Source organism: Trichosurus vulpecula, chromosome 1 (assembly GCF_011100635.1).
Source record: "Trichosurus vulpecula isolate mTriVul1 chromosome 1, mTriVul1.pri, whole genome shotgun sequence".
Classification (NCBI taxonomy): domain Eukaryota; kingdom Metazoa; phylum Chordata; class Mammalia; order Diprotodontia; family Phalangeridae; genus Trichosurus; species Trichosurus vulpecula.
In genome coordinates this window covers 272,852,122-272,868,142 of record NC_050573.1, presented here as the reverse complement: position 1 = coordinate 272,868,142, position 16,021 = coordinate 272,852,122, and the positions used below count along the sequence as shown (strand labels likewise).

Below are 16,021 nucleotides of genomic sequence, written 5' to 3'. Positions count from 1 at the left end.
TAGCATTCCCGACACTATTATTACGGTATTATGCCATACATTTATGCTCATGTACCACCTTCTATGTAAAGCCTTTCCTGATTCCCCCAACTACTAGTGCCCTCACTCCTTAACTACCACGTATTTATTTGTATTTATTCTCCTTATATTTATTCTGTATATACTTACATATGTACTTGTTCTCTCCCATTAGAATGTACTTTCTTTGAGTACAAGGATTATTTCATTTTTGGTATTTATATCCCTAGCACCTAAGATAGGGCCTGGCACAGAGTACAGATTTATTGTTTGTCGACTGACTTGTTTCCTGTTTTTCGTTCTAGCTTTTATACATGAACATTTAAAAATCTACCTACACAAATTTCTACTCTGATGTGGAGGTGATTATGGATTTTTTTAGGGCTAAGCAAGCAGAGCATAAACTCAGGCAGACTCTATTATGCTGGAAAAGCTTAGCATATAGGTCTTGCAACATAATGAGTCTGTTTTCCAAGTATCAGTCTGGCTAACAAAGGAAACACACAATACCAGTAGGCTGGCCAACTAGTAATGAATCTATTTGGCCTAGCAACCAATGAAACAAAATAAAAAGTGCCTCTTAGTTTTCTGTTGCCCTGCTTCCATATCTTCAGTACTGGTGGCAGAGAGGTAAAAGGTGTTAGAGGGTGTTAAAAATCAGTTTTCGGTATGTCAATACACTTTAATTTGCCTTTTGGTATTCTAAATGTGAGATGCTTGTCCAATGACTAATGAGGACATATTACTAAAAAAATCCAATCACAAGAATCTAGACAGTCTTGTTATAAATGAAAACAGAAGAAAGAAGGAAGGTGTGGCCAAATGGAAAGATGGCTCATTGCTATACTTTCTGAAGACACAAAGAAAGGAGTTGATGGAGTGGATTTCACTGTATGCCCCAAGGTAATACGAATCACTATCACGTGAGAAGTTTTGTCATCCACATATTGTAGCACAAATGATAAATATTTGCAAAAAGACCACCATGAAAATAACTGCAGCTTATCTAACACAATGGTTGCTAAGAATGAAATTCAACTAATTCTTCAAAGAAACTTCCACAAAAAAGAGACCAAAAAGAGGGCAGAAAGCACATTAGTTGGCAACACCTGTCTTATTTGCCAAACAGAGATGGATGTCAACCATCTCTAAGGCAACACTTGGTAAGAATAAAACTAATTTGTAAAATCTTACAGAGGATGATGGACAATTATGAGCATTATCATTTCATAAAGATGATGCAGTGTCAGGTAAAAACCAGTTTAATGAGAGCTCAACAAGATATCCAATTAGTCAAAATTATCTCAGGTGCATTAAAGGAATGAAAACAGAAGGAAGACTATGAACAGAAGAAAAGTGGAAAAGACCTTTAGAAATAATTTAATAGTTCATCATCAAGGACAATGGAACTAAAACATTTGGACCCTAACACTGCAGTCCCAGACATGCTTTTAAAGGAAATAGAAATAGCATTATCAAGGGCAAAGATGAGAAAAGCAACTGGAATATGTCAGATGTATAGAGGGGACATCCATGCTGAAGGACATGTAATCGTGAGGGCAATGAAGGTCCTATACTCCAGGTAACTGAAAGAGGTGAAAAAATTAAAAGAATGGAAAAAATCTTAAGACTCTGCTCATACTAAAAAAAGACAACTGAGAGAATATCTAACTATTCAACTATATCCCTACTTTCCTATCTAAACAAAATCCTCATGAGAGTCATCTATACACAATTGAGTGTATTCTTGATGAGGGTATTAGTTGGAAACAAGTAGGCTTATGGAAGTGATATTCAACAACAGACCACACTTAGATCCCTGTGCTTACAGAATGTTGATTATGAAAAAAACATTTAAATCAGCAGAACAAAATTCTTCCTTACAGGTTCTTTTATAACAAATCATTTCCCCTCCATTCACCAAAATCATTCAAGACTCTCTGGAAGACATAACAAAAGAAATAACCCTCTTCAATGGTCATTTGACAATAAACATCAGGCGAGGCATAAAACAGGGAGATGTATGCTCACCAAAAGTATTCACTATTGTGAAGGAAGAGATTTAGTGCAGAGTCCAGGTCAAAGAGGTATTCCTTAGAGATGATGGGATCCTCCATATGCTCCTGTCTGCAGACTGACACTGTGCTGATTGCATCAAGCCCCAAAACACTGCAGAGCTTCCTGGAAGAGATCTATAATCACTCAAGAGAATTTGTCTCGACTATGCACATAGGTAAAACCAAGCTGAAGAAGAATGTCTATTGCACGGGTTATAAAACATATTTGGACAAACAACCTGTAGAGCTTGTTCATTGATATCTACATCTGGAACAGACAATACAGATGTACAATGAGTTTGGTTCACAGTTAAACAGGAGGAGAGCAACCTGGATGGCATTCAGAAAATTTGCAAAGTTTCTTTACTGACCCCAAAGTTCCCATGTAAGCAAAGGCCCATCTTTTTAACATCTATATTCTACCCAGTGCTGCTATATAGGAGCAAGACATGGAATATGATGTTCTCCAATGAATTAAAAATGAATACTATACCAAGGGCAATGGAGAGGCTCATGGTGGATATGAACAGGCCACCACACATAACCAATGAAGAACTCGAGGAGAGCAGGAGTAAAAGACATCATCAAAGAACTGTTTGACAGGAAGAGAAGATGGTCTGGTCATATGGCAAGAGCAAGGGATGGAAGATGGTCAGCAAGAGCGCTTTACTGCTATCCTCATACTGTCAGGAGACTGGAAGGAAGGTTGCTTGAACGTTGGGTGGACAATGGCTAACTTATTTGAGAGCAAGACAAGACTTGCCCAAGATAGAGAGGCATATGCGGTCAGTGATCTGCTTCACTGGAGTGGACTTCCAAGTGAGTGTGATCAGAGATCTGAATTATTTAAAATCCAGTTTGAATAAGGCATTCCCTATGCAACCTATGGTCTCTTTAGACAATTCCTCCATTTCTTCATCATTAGAAATGTTTCTCTTAAAGCATAGAGGATTTCATTCTTCAGAGTGCCCCATCCCTCCTAGGCTGAATTCCCTTGTAGCATGTTAGGTCATAGGACCGTACCTATCTTTTCTTTGAAAACTTTAAAATCGCTCTCTAAAATACAGGGTGCATATCAGGCCATTTCCAGTTTTCCTTTCCTTTTCTGTTACAAACTCTAAGATAAAGTGGTCAATTTGCCCTCAAGGGTCTTCTAAGTTCTATCTGAGCAACCAGTTCTTCCCTGGTGGTGAAACAGATCCAAGATCAATGTTTGTTCTTCAGCTTTTTGAAGGATGCAATGATCACTAAGGTGAATAAGCATTCTACTTTGGCAGAGGGCACTCTAGTAGATAGACCTGAATCATGAAACACATAAAATGGATAGTCTGGCCCAGAGAGCATGTATAGAAATTCTCTGCTTTGGTCCAGTTTACCACATGTAACTTTGGGGGTATGCTTTTGGTCATTTGTGACTAAAAGACTTATACTTTGAGATGATGAAGAGTCCCGTAATTGGGTGCTGACCTGGAAGAGCAGATGAGTCAGGAGTTTTCACTGGGAGATGTCAGAGTTCCCTAACTGACTGCTGAGTCAGAAGACACTCAACAGGAGCAACCTGCCTCTCTGTAGCATTTTTTCCTTCATGGCTATGAGTGAGCTACTTTCCAAGAATTAGGTAGGGGGAGGGACAGTTAGCCTCATTCTTTAATCTGACCATGGCAACCCCAAGCTTCTCTTTGTATTCATTCTTTTTTGAATTTTGGTGAACAAGCATCTCAAGTTAGAAATGTCTAGGCAACCTTAAGAGTTCCGAAAAGTCTGAATGTCCGGATGGAACTTTGGTGTGGCAGTAGCTGACGACAGGGGGAATGTCTGAATTGGGGGCAGAGAGACACAATGAAGTCAGATGGGTGCAGAAAGGTTACCTAGGGGATGCAACTGTTGCAGGGAACACTACCCCTCACAGCAGAGAAAAGTACTGGTTATGGACCCAGGAAAGGAATTCATCCTTGGAGTCCAGATGAGTGGCCTGCCCATCAGAGATCTGTACTCAGAAAGAGCTATGTGAGGACTCTATGAAGGAAGAAAGGTCTACCAGCAGCACCAGGAGCTGATAGTTACCCATCTGCCACATGTACTCCCTACTTGTGTGCCTCACTGCCGCTGTAACTTCAAGTTTGAATCCACTCTTCCCATGGATGTAGGTTATATTTGTGGAATTGTAAGGCCCAGATTTGAGGGGAACATTTCTATACCAAGTGTTCTTACTCTGCCATTTTAGTAAATAACTTTTCCTAAAAGCTAATTAAGCTTTCTAATTATTTGTTAATGGGAAGCAGTGGGGGTCCAAGGGATTGAGGGCGAGGAGTAAAACCCCACAAAGTTATCCCTAGAACCTGAGGGTTGGAGATATCTTCTTTGGTTCCAACTTCAGAGTGGGAACAGAAGGAGTAATGGAGGCAAGGGTGTTACAATAGTAAGCATATATAAAATTTGTGAAATTTATTGATATCTTAGGCAAATCACTAATCTCCCTAGGCCTCACTCTCATCATCTGTAAAATAAAGGTATTAGACTTGATGGCCTCTAAGGTCCTTTCCAGTTCCAGATCTATGAGACAACGATGGGAAGTTCACAACCTTACCTGAAAGGCAACTCCATTTCTGGATAGCCTTAATTGTTAGTAAATTCTTTCTTATTTCTGCTTCTTTATGATTTTTTACCTATTAGCCTTAGTCTTATCCTCTGCAGTTACATAAAATGTTTAATCCTTTTCCTGGATAATCATTTTAATAATAATAGTTAGCATTTACATAGCATTATAAGATTTTGCAAAATGCTTTACATATGCCATCTCATTTGGTCCTCACAACAATCCTAAAAGGTAGGTGCTACTATTATCTCATTATAGATAAGAAACTGAGGCACAAAAGGTTAAATGACTTACCCAGGGTCATAAGCTAGTATATGACCTAAGAGAGGATTCAAACTCAGGTCTTTCTTTCAAGTATAGCACTCTAGGTACCACCTTGCTGACTAAAATATTTGAAGCAGATATTAGGATACACTGAAGTCTTTACTCACTAAGTTAAATGTACTCAGTTCCTTCAAGTATTCTTCATGACCTAGTTTCAAGTCAATTATTTAATGCAATTAAGCAATCAAGAGTAAACATTCAACCTTTCATTACTCAGAGCTGGCTTATCAATTTATAATAATGAAGCAGATAATGTATATACATATGTTTTTGATAATTTATAAATTATTCCCTCACATCTCCCTGAACTAGGTAGTACAAGAATAATATCCTCTTTTGCAGAATTTATTAGTCATGTAAATTATATTTCATCTTGCTCACACTACCACCTTTTAAAATCCCTGAATGATATTGGAAAGGGGACTGCAAAGAGAAGCTTCTACAACCATTAGTCACATTATGGAATTTAGTTCCCACCACTCTAATATGAAGCCCCTGAGGGTCACTGGGGATATAAGGCATAGAACAGCGAATTTTTGGGGAGCGGAGGAAGGACTTCAATGGTACAGGAAGTTCTAGTTGGGGAAACCTCCTATAATAGTGATTACGGGCAATTAAAAACAGCTCTAAGAACGTCTGCATTCCCATGAACTGGCATGACATTGACATCATTAAGATTGTAGACTCAAGGTTACCCCTCCCCCACCCCCACCTCTCAATTCTCTTTTCATTCTAATTTTTACATTTTTTCCTTTTGCTTCTTAGCACCAAAATTAGAGAAAATGGGAGGGGAAACTCATTTTTGTTATTTCCATAGCTCATTTATTTACCTTAACAGAGTATAATTTTAAATTATACAAACATACAAATTTAAACTTTTTATCTTTCCTGAATTACACTTAACATTCTTCCTTTACTGGAACATTAAAATGTGATTGTTTTCTTTAGGAATCATAAATGTTCTTAAAATTCCTTAAAGGGTTACAATTCACTTGGTCAGTGACAACTTACTGTTAATAGGAGGTTACTGTATCTTAAAAGTATCATCTGTTATGTCCAAGCAACTCAAGCTCAGCTTAAATCTGAGCCTGTGATTCAGTGTAAGAACTAAGCAAGAGTCCTCTAAAATGCCATTTTATAGGATATCCTCCCTATGGCATTTGGATTTTGTTAGACTTGCAATTCCTACCATCAAGTTTCAAAACGATTTTGATAAATGGTAGAATTTGCATAAAATATAGTGACAATGGGATCTCTTCTCATAGCTTAGATCTGGGATGAACAGCTTTTAATACATAATAAATTATTTCTTACTAGCTTCACTGTAGGAAGATGCAAACTGTTGAACAGACTATATGGCAAGCTAACAATCTGGTATAATAGTCTTTATAATTAATAAATGAGGATCAACCAGCTTGTTGCTACAAACAAAAAATTGAGGAATTTTAAAATATATTTGAGCATACTATATGTACCATTCAAAGTGACTTTAAAGACCTTAAAACACAACTCAGAGCACTGGTCTTGATTTCAAGAAGTTCTGGGTTCAAGTCTTGAGACTGGCTCAGCTATATATAATTCATTTAAACTTGCTCAGTTCATTTCCTCAGCTGTTAAATGAGGATTGTGACTCCAGCATTTATTTCAGAGTCGTTCTGAGAATCAAAATTTAAACACACACACACACACACACACACACACACAACTTTACAAATTTTAAAAGTGCTCTATTAATATTGGCTATTATTTTTAAAAATATTGTAGTAATTGATTTGAATGGCTTAAGTTTTGCCTTTTGCAACGTTATAAGACATTTGTAACTGGTCTTTCCTAAACATTTTTGTTGATTTATTCATATAATTTAAAAATATTGTGTTTTTTTCCTCCTCTCTTTGGATTATCTGAAGTATCTTTGCAGTAAATGTTCTGAGCTTCATTTAGGATCTCAATAGATTTTTCCACAGAGATAAGGCAGATCATGGTTAGATTAAAGTTCCAATAATAGTTGGCAACAAGGCTGTGGAACGACAACTTAAAAAAATGAAGGACCTCAATATCAATGGGGAGCCTAAGATTATGAAGTGTTTATTTAAACCTTCATCTTTACAACTGGACTCAATCAATAATGAATAAATAAATAACACAGACTCGGACAGTATATAGCTTATAAGTTATTTTTAGTTGTAAATTTTACTTCGAACAATTTTAAAAATAATAAGGCTGAGTTAGTGGTAAGGATTCAAAATAAAGTTGTATAGAAAGAGTGTAGTGTAGTGAAAAGTGTACTAGGTTTGTAGTTAAAGGCCTAACTTCCAAATTCTAACTTATCCATCTATTCCCAGAATGATTTTTAGTAAGTCACTTATCCTCCTTGGTCCAAGTTTCCTCATCTGTAAAATGACAGGGGAATGAAATGATAGAGTGACTAAAAGACCATTAATATCTCTTCCAGCTCTAAATCTATGATTCTAAGACCCTGTAAAAAATTCAAAAATACTATAACCTTTTTTAAATATATAAAACAAACCAAAACCCCTCAACCAAACAAAAAATCTTCCATCTAAAGTACAATCATGATATTCCTTAAGACATAAAATATTGGTAACTAGAGGTCAATTTTTAAAAATTTGTAAATTTCAAATATTTCACTTACATCTTGAAGTTGATTTTCTCCATAGACATATTCTGATCTCTTTCGAGAGGAGTCACCCAATCGATATCCACCACCCAAAAAAGACTAAAAAAGTTAAATTTATGTGTAAGCTAAAATTTTATTTAGTTTCAATGTTAATCAACACAACCATTTAAAAACTAGTTTATCTGTAATAGACCAGAGGCCTTGTGGTATAAAGAACTAATGTGATAATGCAATTAAGTTAATTTTTCTGTGGAGGAAAAACAAGAGACTTAAAAGTTGATGATTCAGTTTAAATAATCTTAAACACAGAAAAGGGAATAGGGTAAATTGACATTTATCAAATTAAATTCATTACAAAACCTTTAAAAGTAATGGTTTTATAATAAATAAATAGGTCAATCAAATTTTAAAGAGATACCACAGGAAAAGCTCCAATTTTACATGTTATATTGGGGAACGGGCATTTAACTCATCTTTAAAAAAACTTTTATTTCAATGTTATGGCTCAGCTGTATCTGCAGCTTTTCTAATTTAATTTAGTTTATGAGTGAAAAGCATGGCATTATAATGAATTTATCTACCTTATATTCATAATTCATATTCTTGAAGATGGTTACTGATTAATACTAAATATTCTCTTCTTGAGACCACATAATGCTATTAGCTATTCTTCAACACTGGCAAGAAGTTATTTAAAATTCTTAACAGAATATTTCAATGTGATTGTTAGTAGTGAACTGAAAACTAAAACTGAAGCTTCATTTGGAGCACATAAATTATACAAGCACAAAGATAGTAAGTATGCTTCATCAAAAAGCCCATGATGTCCCAATCTTAATAATTATGAAGCCATTATAGACAGTCTGAACAAAATCAACCATTTAAAAAATCTATAAGAATAAAAAATGAAATACACATGTATAAAAAATGAAATAAAGAAGCATAAAGATCCTGCATTATAATGCACAGATTACAAAAGTGGAGCAAGTAATCAAAATGAAAACCTTGTAACCTTCTAGATTTCAGTTAAGTTCTAATTAAAAACATGATTAATCGTCACTTACTTTAGATTTGTTACCATCACCTGAAGTTCTTGTGGTTTCATTCAGAGGAACTGCTCCATGCTCCTTTGCTTCTTTGAAAAGTTCATTTACGATTTTTCCAGTTGTTTTTGAAGGTCCTGATATATGTAGACCACTGTACTCATGTTCACCTGAGTATAACCTTTAAATATTGTCCATAGTTAGAAACTATTAACAGTGGAAGTAAATTATGTTTTAATGAAAATACCTAATTTTCCATTATATCATCAAATGGTAACCTATAACCAATCCCTCTGTAAAATAAGTCATTTCTTTGATTTTTTTGGAACCTTGTAACGTATAATGTTTATTAAAGCCTGTGAGGAAAATAACAAGAGCAATGAATTCTTTTCTGAGTTTACCAAACTGGCAGAGGGCACAAACTGATGTGGGATAGAAAACACCATCAGAAAAGGTAAAATTGTGCAATTCTTTAGTAGTATAGCTGGTTTTTTTTTGCTTTTATTCAGATGTTTAGTGCTAAAGCTTAAGCAGGTGATACTGTGTCTATGCAGATATGTAAAAATATGTAAGAAAGTTATGGAAGCCAAAACAAAAATTCAGATTATCAGAAACAAACTGACAGTTTAATACCAAGGCAAGATTTAAAGACTAAATTTAATTCAAGATTATAAGCCTGCCTGAGGAACTAGAAAAAGACATTAAATCAAAAAAGAAAAAAAGCCAATATTCTATTGAATAGGTATGAAATATTTACAACTTTCTATCCTTTCAGACTCATACTCTCACTTTTATCAAAGAGTCCAGATTCTTGCTCTGCCTGCCTTTCCACTTGGGGATTTCAATATTTCAATGTTGCTGGCTCAACCTTTTGATCGTGATTACCCTGGTACATCATTTCTGAACATTCATGACATGTCTTCACTCCACTTCAGTCACCCAAAGCTAGTGCATCATCTTCAGGGTAATTGTCACCCATAAATGTCATCTCTTACTCTGTTATCTCCAAGATCCTGAACTCTCAAATGTCCCTCTCTGATCATAATTGCCTGCCCTTCCATCTCTCCCTTTGGCTCATTCCTCCTAAACTCATTCTTTGTCCTTACAATGATCTCTTGTCCTTGCTTCTCCAGTCTAACACTGCTACTCTGTTCTCACTTTTTTTTCAATCTTGATCCTATTTACCTATGTATACTGTGCTCCAATAGTGAAGTCCCTGACCCCCACCTCACCCCATGTACTGCTATTGCTCATCCTCTGCCTTGATAAGTCTCAGGTTATCTCCACCACCTGCCGAAAGGTGGTACAGCAAATACAGCAAACCTCTATGGTATGCCCCACCCCAAGTCAAACTAACATTGCTAGATTGGTCCCCAAAGAAGTGCTACTTACCTCAGGTTCAAGGTAAATTCCTAAAACTACAGATTATGAGCCTCTACCGGTGCCTCCCATAAACAAGCAGCCAGTGGAAGCAATTTGCTCTAAGCAAAGTATTTACTAAGATACCACACTAAGAGGAACAGCAATAAAACATTTTCCCCCCAAACTGTGGGGGAGTGGGATATACTCTCCCCAAAACATGCCTACTATCTGTGGGAATAGTGGGCACAGAGTAAGATATACATAGAGAACACATGAGGCCAAGGCAACTCATAATTCCAATCCTACAGGGCCTTGATGTCCCTTCTCTCCTTGTTTGGTCCTCATCATGTTCAACTCTCAATTGACAGGATTAACTCTCTTCTCTCTCAGGACCTTAGCCACCTTTCATTTTGCTGGAGAGGCTCTGCTACTAAAAGTCACTTTCTAACTCAGGTTACTGCCTTTCTATATCCATGTCTGTCTGGAGAGTGTCTCTCTGATTTAAACCTTTTCAAGCTGACTCTCCAACTACTGGATGGTGTCTTTACTTTTGGGCTAGAGACCATGGCCAATGAGGGGTGGGGGTAATAAAGAAATCTCTTCCTTCCTCCCACTTCCAAGATCAGGTCAGGTTCTGTCTTGGCAGATGGATCTTACCAAAATTACTCATAATTTTGACTTAGAGAAAATTATTATTACTGCAAAACTGATCACTGAGTACTAACACCCTGTTACAACATTAACATCTTATCATCTGTGATTCTATCAACTGAGCTGTGGTAGGAGTCAGAAACTACAAAATCCCCTTTTGTGCATTAGGCCTGACAAAATATTGATTCACTAATGAGGAATTTAGCTTCTAGCTAAAGAAATATGAATTAAATTCTTCCTTTCTTCTCTCTTTTCTTTTGACCCTCTTTGAAGTTTGTCTAAATATGTTAATTTTATTTTTTTTACAACTCCCCTTAAACTATGAAAATTTTAAAAATAGCCTTCAAATACTGACTTCATTACATATTTCGAAAACTATCTTCATTTACTTTTAGTTTTTCTTTCTGGTTACTGTTTGATGAATTTATCAAATGCTCTGCTCATATCACTTTACTATTTCTAAAGGAGACTCAAATTCCTCTCCTTGAAGAGCCACCTTTTTTTTTTCTTCAGTGACTAAACTTAAGATATGTTGCCTAAGTTATTTGGGGATGAAACTGAGTTTTGCTTTTCAGAATATTATTACAATTCTTTTCCTTTGCTTTCTGGCAAACAACTAATCATTTTGTTTGACTTGACCTGTTTATCCTTAATGTATAAAGGACTTTCTGGTTGTCGGTAACATTTGCTGTTTGCCACTGTATGCCTCAACTTTGATCACACTGTTTCTCAGTGATCTTTATTATCTCTTTATAGCTTACCATTGAGCTTAGTTTTCTTGGATTGTAAGATGTCATCAATCAATCAATATTAAAGCTTATTATGTGCCAGGCACTGTGCTAAGTACAGAGAATACAAAAAAGACAGCCCCCTGTCCTCAAAGAGCTTACACTCTAAAGGAGACATGCAAACAAATATATACAGAGTAAGCTATATACAAGATAAATACGAGATAACTGAAGAAAGGTGCTGAAATTAAAAGGAGCAGAGGAAGCTTCCTGTAAAAATGGGATTTTAGTTGGGAGTTTAAGGAAGCCAGGGAAGTTAGTAGTTGGAGCAGATGGAGAGCATTCTAGGCATGGGGGTCACCCAGAGAAAATGCCTAGAGCTGAGAGATGGAGTATCTTGTTCACGAAAAGCCCAGGAGGCCAGCCAGTGTCACTAGATTGAAGAGTACATGTTGAAGAGTAAGGTGTAAGAAAACTTGGAAAGGTAAAGGGGAAGCAAGGTTATGCAGGGCTTTGGATATCAAACACAGAAATTTGTATTTGCTGCTAGAGGAAATAAGAAGCCACTGGAGTTTATTGACTGGGGGTTGGTGTGTTGGCAACCAAAAACGGGCTCCTTAGCACTTAGTCAACAAGTGCCCTTGACTAGTTTGCTTTTTCCCCTGAACTGAATGCTATTTGTATGTTGGACTGGAGTAAGCTTGTCAGCCCCTTCACCTTGCTTCCCTTGCTTAAGCTGATGGAAAGAACCTGTGCTTTCCCGGTCAACCCCTTCACCTTGCTTAAGCTGATGGAAAGAACCTGTGCTTTCCTGGTCAACCCCTTCACCTTGCTTAAGCAGATTGAAAGAACCTGTGCTTTCCCCGCGTACCTTACACCCCCGCAGAAGCTGGATGGTTAAAAGCAGCTCCCGTTGGAGCCAGAGGCTGCTATAGCCACAGCCACAGCCGAAGCAGGAGCTGTCAGTGGCAGAGCTGACCTACGGGAGGAAGCTGAACAAGGACTTCAGGCCAGTGGGTAACCTTTTTACCATAGAGGGGGAAGCATGATTTTGCTTTACGCAATCATGCTTCTCTGTAGCCTCCTGGTTACTCTTTCAAGGTGTACTTATTGGGCCTGGAAGCTTTTGATCAATATATCAAAATGGGGTTGCTGGTTCATGGGTTGGTTACTGTGGAGCCTAAATATATGTTTCGATTCTTCTGCCTTCTACTTTGAGAGTTTCTTATATCCGGCGGTTCTGAACCTTTCAGACATGTTTATGATCCTCTTTGAGATTATAAACTCTGCCCTCCTAATACAGTTGGGTAGGGAGAGTGATGCAATCAGACTTGCATTTTAGTGGCTGAAGGGAGGATAGATTGGAGTTAGGAGAGGCTTGAAGCAAGCAGACCCACCAGCAGGATACTGCGGTAATTCAGCACTGAGGTGTTGAGGTTCTGTACTAAAGTGATGTCAGTGAAGGAGAGAAGAGGGGGTATTGGGGAAATGTTGCAAAAGTGAAGTCAACAGGTCCTAGCAACAGATTGGATCTGGGAGGGGTGAGTGTGAGGAATCCAGGATGACTCCAAGGTTACAAGCATGAGGGACTAAGGAAGGTGGTGCCCTCTACAATCATGTATTCATTCTTCCAATTGTATCTTCCAGTTTCGTTCCTTAAATTTTCTTTCCATCTTTGCATATTTTAAATTTCAAATCAACTGTTCCCTTCTTTCAGGAAATCTATTTTGGAGAGGTTCTCTCTTATTGTTCACTTTAAATTCTCTACTATCTTGTTTGCCTTTTTTGGTTTCTTCTTTAAGATCTTTAATTTCTTCTATCCCGATAGCTACAATTTGTTGTAGAATTTCCCTTGCACCAGAGATTTCTTGAATTTATTCTTTCACACTAGAGCATTTTATTGCAATGAATTCTTTCCTAATCTGTTTGCTGTTTTCCTTCTTTATCAATCTCTTTGGTTTTTTTTCCCCTTGTGGTATCTCTAATATTTAAGTTCTTTGCTTTTTGCTACTATTGCTTTTTTTTCTATTTGGTGTAATCCTTGTTTCTTTAAAGTTAATGATTTCTTATATTTGGTCATCTAGCCAGAAGTCAGGGAAGTCTGAGTGAATTATTTTTCATGCAGCATGGTACAGTGGATAGAGGGCTGGACTTGGGAGTCAGAAGACCTGTTTTTGTATCCCATCTCTGGCACTTACTAGCCCTATGACCCTGGGCAAGTAACCTAATCTCTGTTTGCCTCAGTTTCCTCATCTATAAAACGGCAGTAATAATCACACCTACCTGCCAGGGTTGTGGTGAGGATCAACTGAGATAATAATTTTAAGTCCCTAGCTTAGTGCCTGGCACATTGTAAGTGCTATATAAATGTTAGCTATTATTATTACTACTATTACATCCCCTCTCTGATACTTACCAGCTGTGTAACCACTGGCTAGTCACTTAACATCTCTGAGCCACAATATCCTCATCTGGAAAACGGGTTTTACTAACATCTGTAGTACCTATCATATAAAACTGCCGTGAGGCTCAACTGAAATAATATATGTAAAGCTTTTTACAAATCTTTAAAGTATTATATAAATTTCACCTAATATTACTGTTATTTTTGCTGATTCCCAGAATTAAGACTTGTCTGTGTTAGGAACGTTCATAAATATGCATACATTTTAAAAAATTATGTAAGCAATTAACTTTAATATGCAAGGAAATTCAGCTTTTCTTTACTCATAAAACCATAAACCCAACTCTCATCAGTATTGAGCTTTTCTGGGCCAGTTCTCATCATCATTTAGAATCTGAGTTGTCTCATCTGTAAAATGGGGGAAGGCAGATGGGTTAGCACAGATTACATGAGAAGTACTGGTTACAATCAGCACTGTTAGAAAGACTGACATCAATGAGATCGCAGAACCGTAGAAATATACTTAATACAGAAGAGAGGCAGGGCTCTTATTTAGTTCAGAAAGACATGACTTATACTTGAAGTAGCTTAAACTTAGATGTTGTAGAGTATTGTAATGTGGGACTACAGAACTTTATACACACTCACACACAAATTAACACACTTTTTCTGACCAAAGAACCTGACTTACTAGCTCCATGTAGACATGATGACAAAATATTAAAATTTGAAATGAAAGCATTATTCAAAAAGAATTGTCAAAATATATAATTTGTCAAATGAGTACATAAAAACAGTGGCCTAAACATGTAATTATTTGGAATATTTAAGCCATACTAATTACAAAAGCTTTGGGGGGGGGGGTCACTTTCTTTTTTGTTTTTTAAAAATTGTTTACACTCTAATAGCAGGAGATATGAGGGTTCCCTCAGAATTCTAATGTCATCAGAGGTCACAGATAAGAGTTAAATAAAAGCAAAGGTTTGGACATGGCAACTATGTTCTAAAAAATAAATTTCCATTGTAGAATTAAAGGAATAACAGAATAGGGTGAATGTACACTGACTCTAAGCTATATTTTGGAAACTGCTATTTTTAATTGAATCCATGATACTATCTTTTTTTGGTTATTTGTGTCTTTCTTCAAAAAGTAGAGAATGTAAAAGTTAAAAATTAACTATTCAGGACTTGTATCTTACATTCAAAAGGCATCTTTATTATATTTCTCCTATTGGAAGACTATAAATCAAGATAATTTCTATTGGATAGGCCTATTTTAGGCCTGGCTTTTAGGGTATGAAAAGCAGTTCCTTGGAATTTCTTTAGATTCACTATGGAACAGATGAATTTGCATAACTCCTGAGCCTTTCCTTCCAATGAATTCCCAAAGTACTCCCAACTTTTTTCTCAAACACGTTCAATTTGTTATTTGCTCTATTATGTGAAACAATGTTCATCTGTACAAAGTCATATTCTGTACAATAAATCCTATGCTCCAACCAAAATAGATGGTTACACATCCTGACACTCACACCTTCTGACCTCCATACTTTTGCTCATGCTGTCCTGTTCTTTGGATATTCTCTCACTAGTTAAAGCTCAGATTAAATGCCATTTCCTCCAAGAAGTCTTCTCTGATTCCTCCAGTCAGGAGATATCTTCCCCCCCCTTTAGCCTTAAGTAAGATACATAAAAACAGAGACTAATAAACTTCATATTTCAGATGGTTATAATCTCTGTGTAGTCTCTACCTATGAGATTTTAGGCTCCAAGAAAACAGGCACTGTTTTATATTTACATCTTCCCTAGTGTCTAGCAAAGCACTCTGTACAGACAACCTTTAATAAATGTCCACTAAATTGAAATGAATGAAACTCATGGGTTACTTAACTGGAAACAAAGCAGGCGCCTCTGCTGTACATGAAAGTTATGAATATTACCGTACTGTTAAGTGATGACTACAGAGAAGCATGATGAGACTTACATCTGAACTTCTATGGGGCAGCTGCGGGTGCCATAGTGCACTGAGCACCGGGCCTGGAGTTAGAAAGACTTGAGTTCCAATCTAGCCTCTGACACTTACTAGCTGTGTGATTGTAGGTAAGTCACCTGTTTGCCCTGGTTTCCTCATCTGTGAAATGGGGATAACAGCACCTCCTGTGAGGACTGCTGAGAGGATCAAATGAGATAATAACTGTAA

The 16,021-nt window shown here is 36.8% G+C and overlaps 1 protein-coding gene across 1 annotated transcript in view; it reads right to left on the bottom strand.

Moving 5' to 3' along the window:
• UBXN2B (UBX domain protein 2B) overlaps positions 1–16,021 on the bottom strand; it is a 58,432-nt gene that overhangs the window by 27,630 nt on the left and 14,781 nt on the right. Inside the window, exons 3-4 of the mRNA XM_036742265.1 lie at positions 8,698–8,857; positions 7,649–7,732 (exon numbers count right to left, since the gene is read on the bottom strand). Of these exons, the coding sequence (XP_036598160.1) occupies positions 7,649–7,732; positions 8,698–8,857 (244 nt within the window). The remainder of the gene's footprint in view (positions 1–7,648; positions 7,733–8,697; positions 8,858–16,021) is intronic.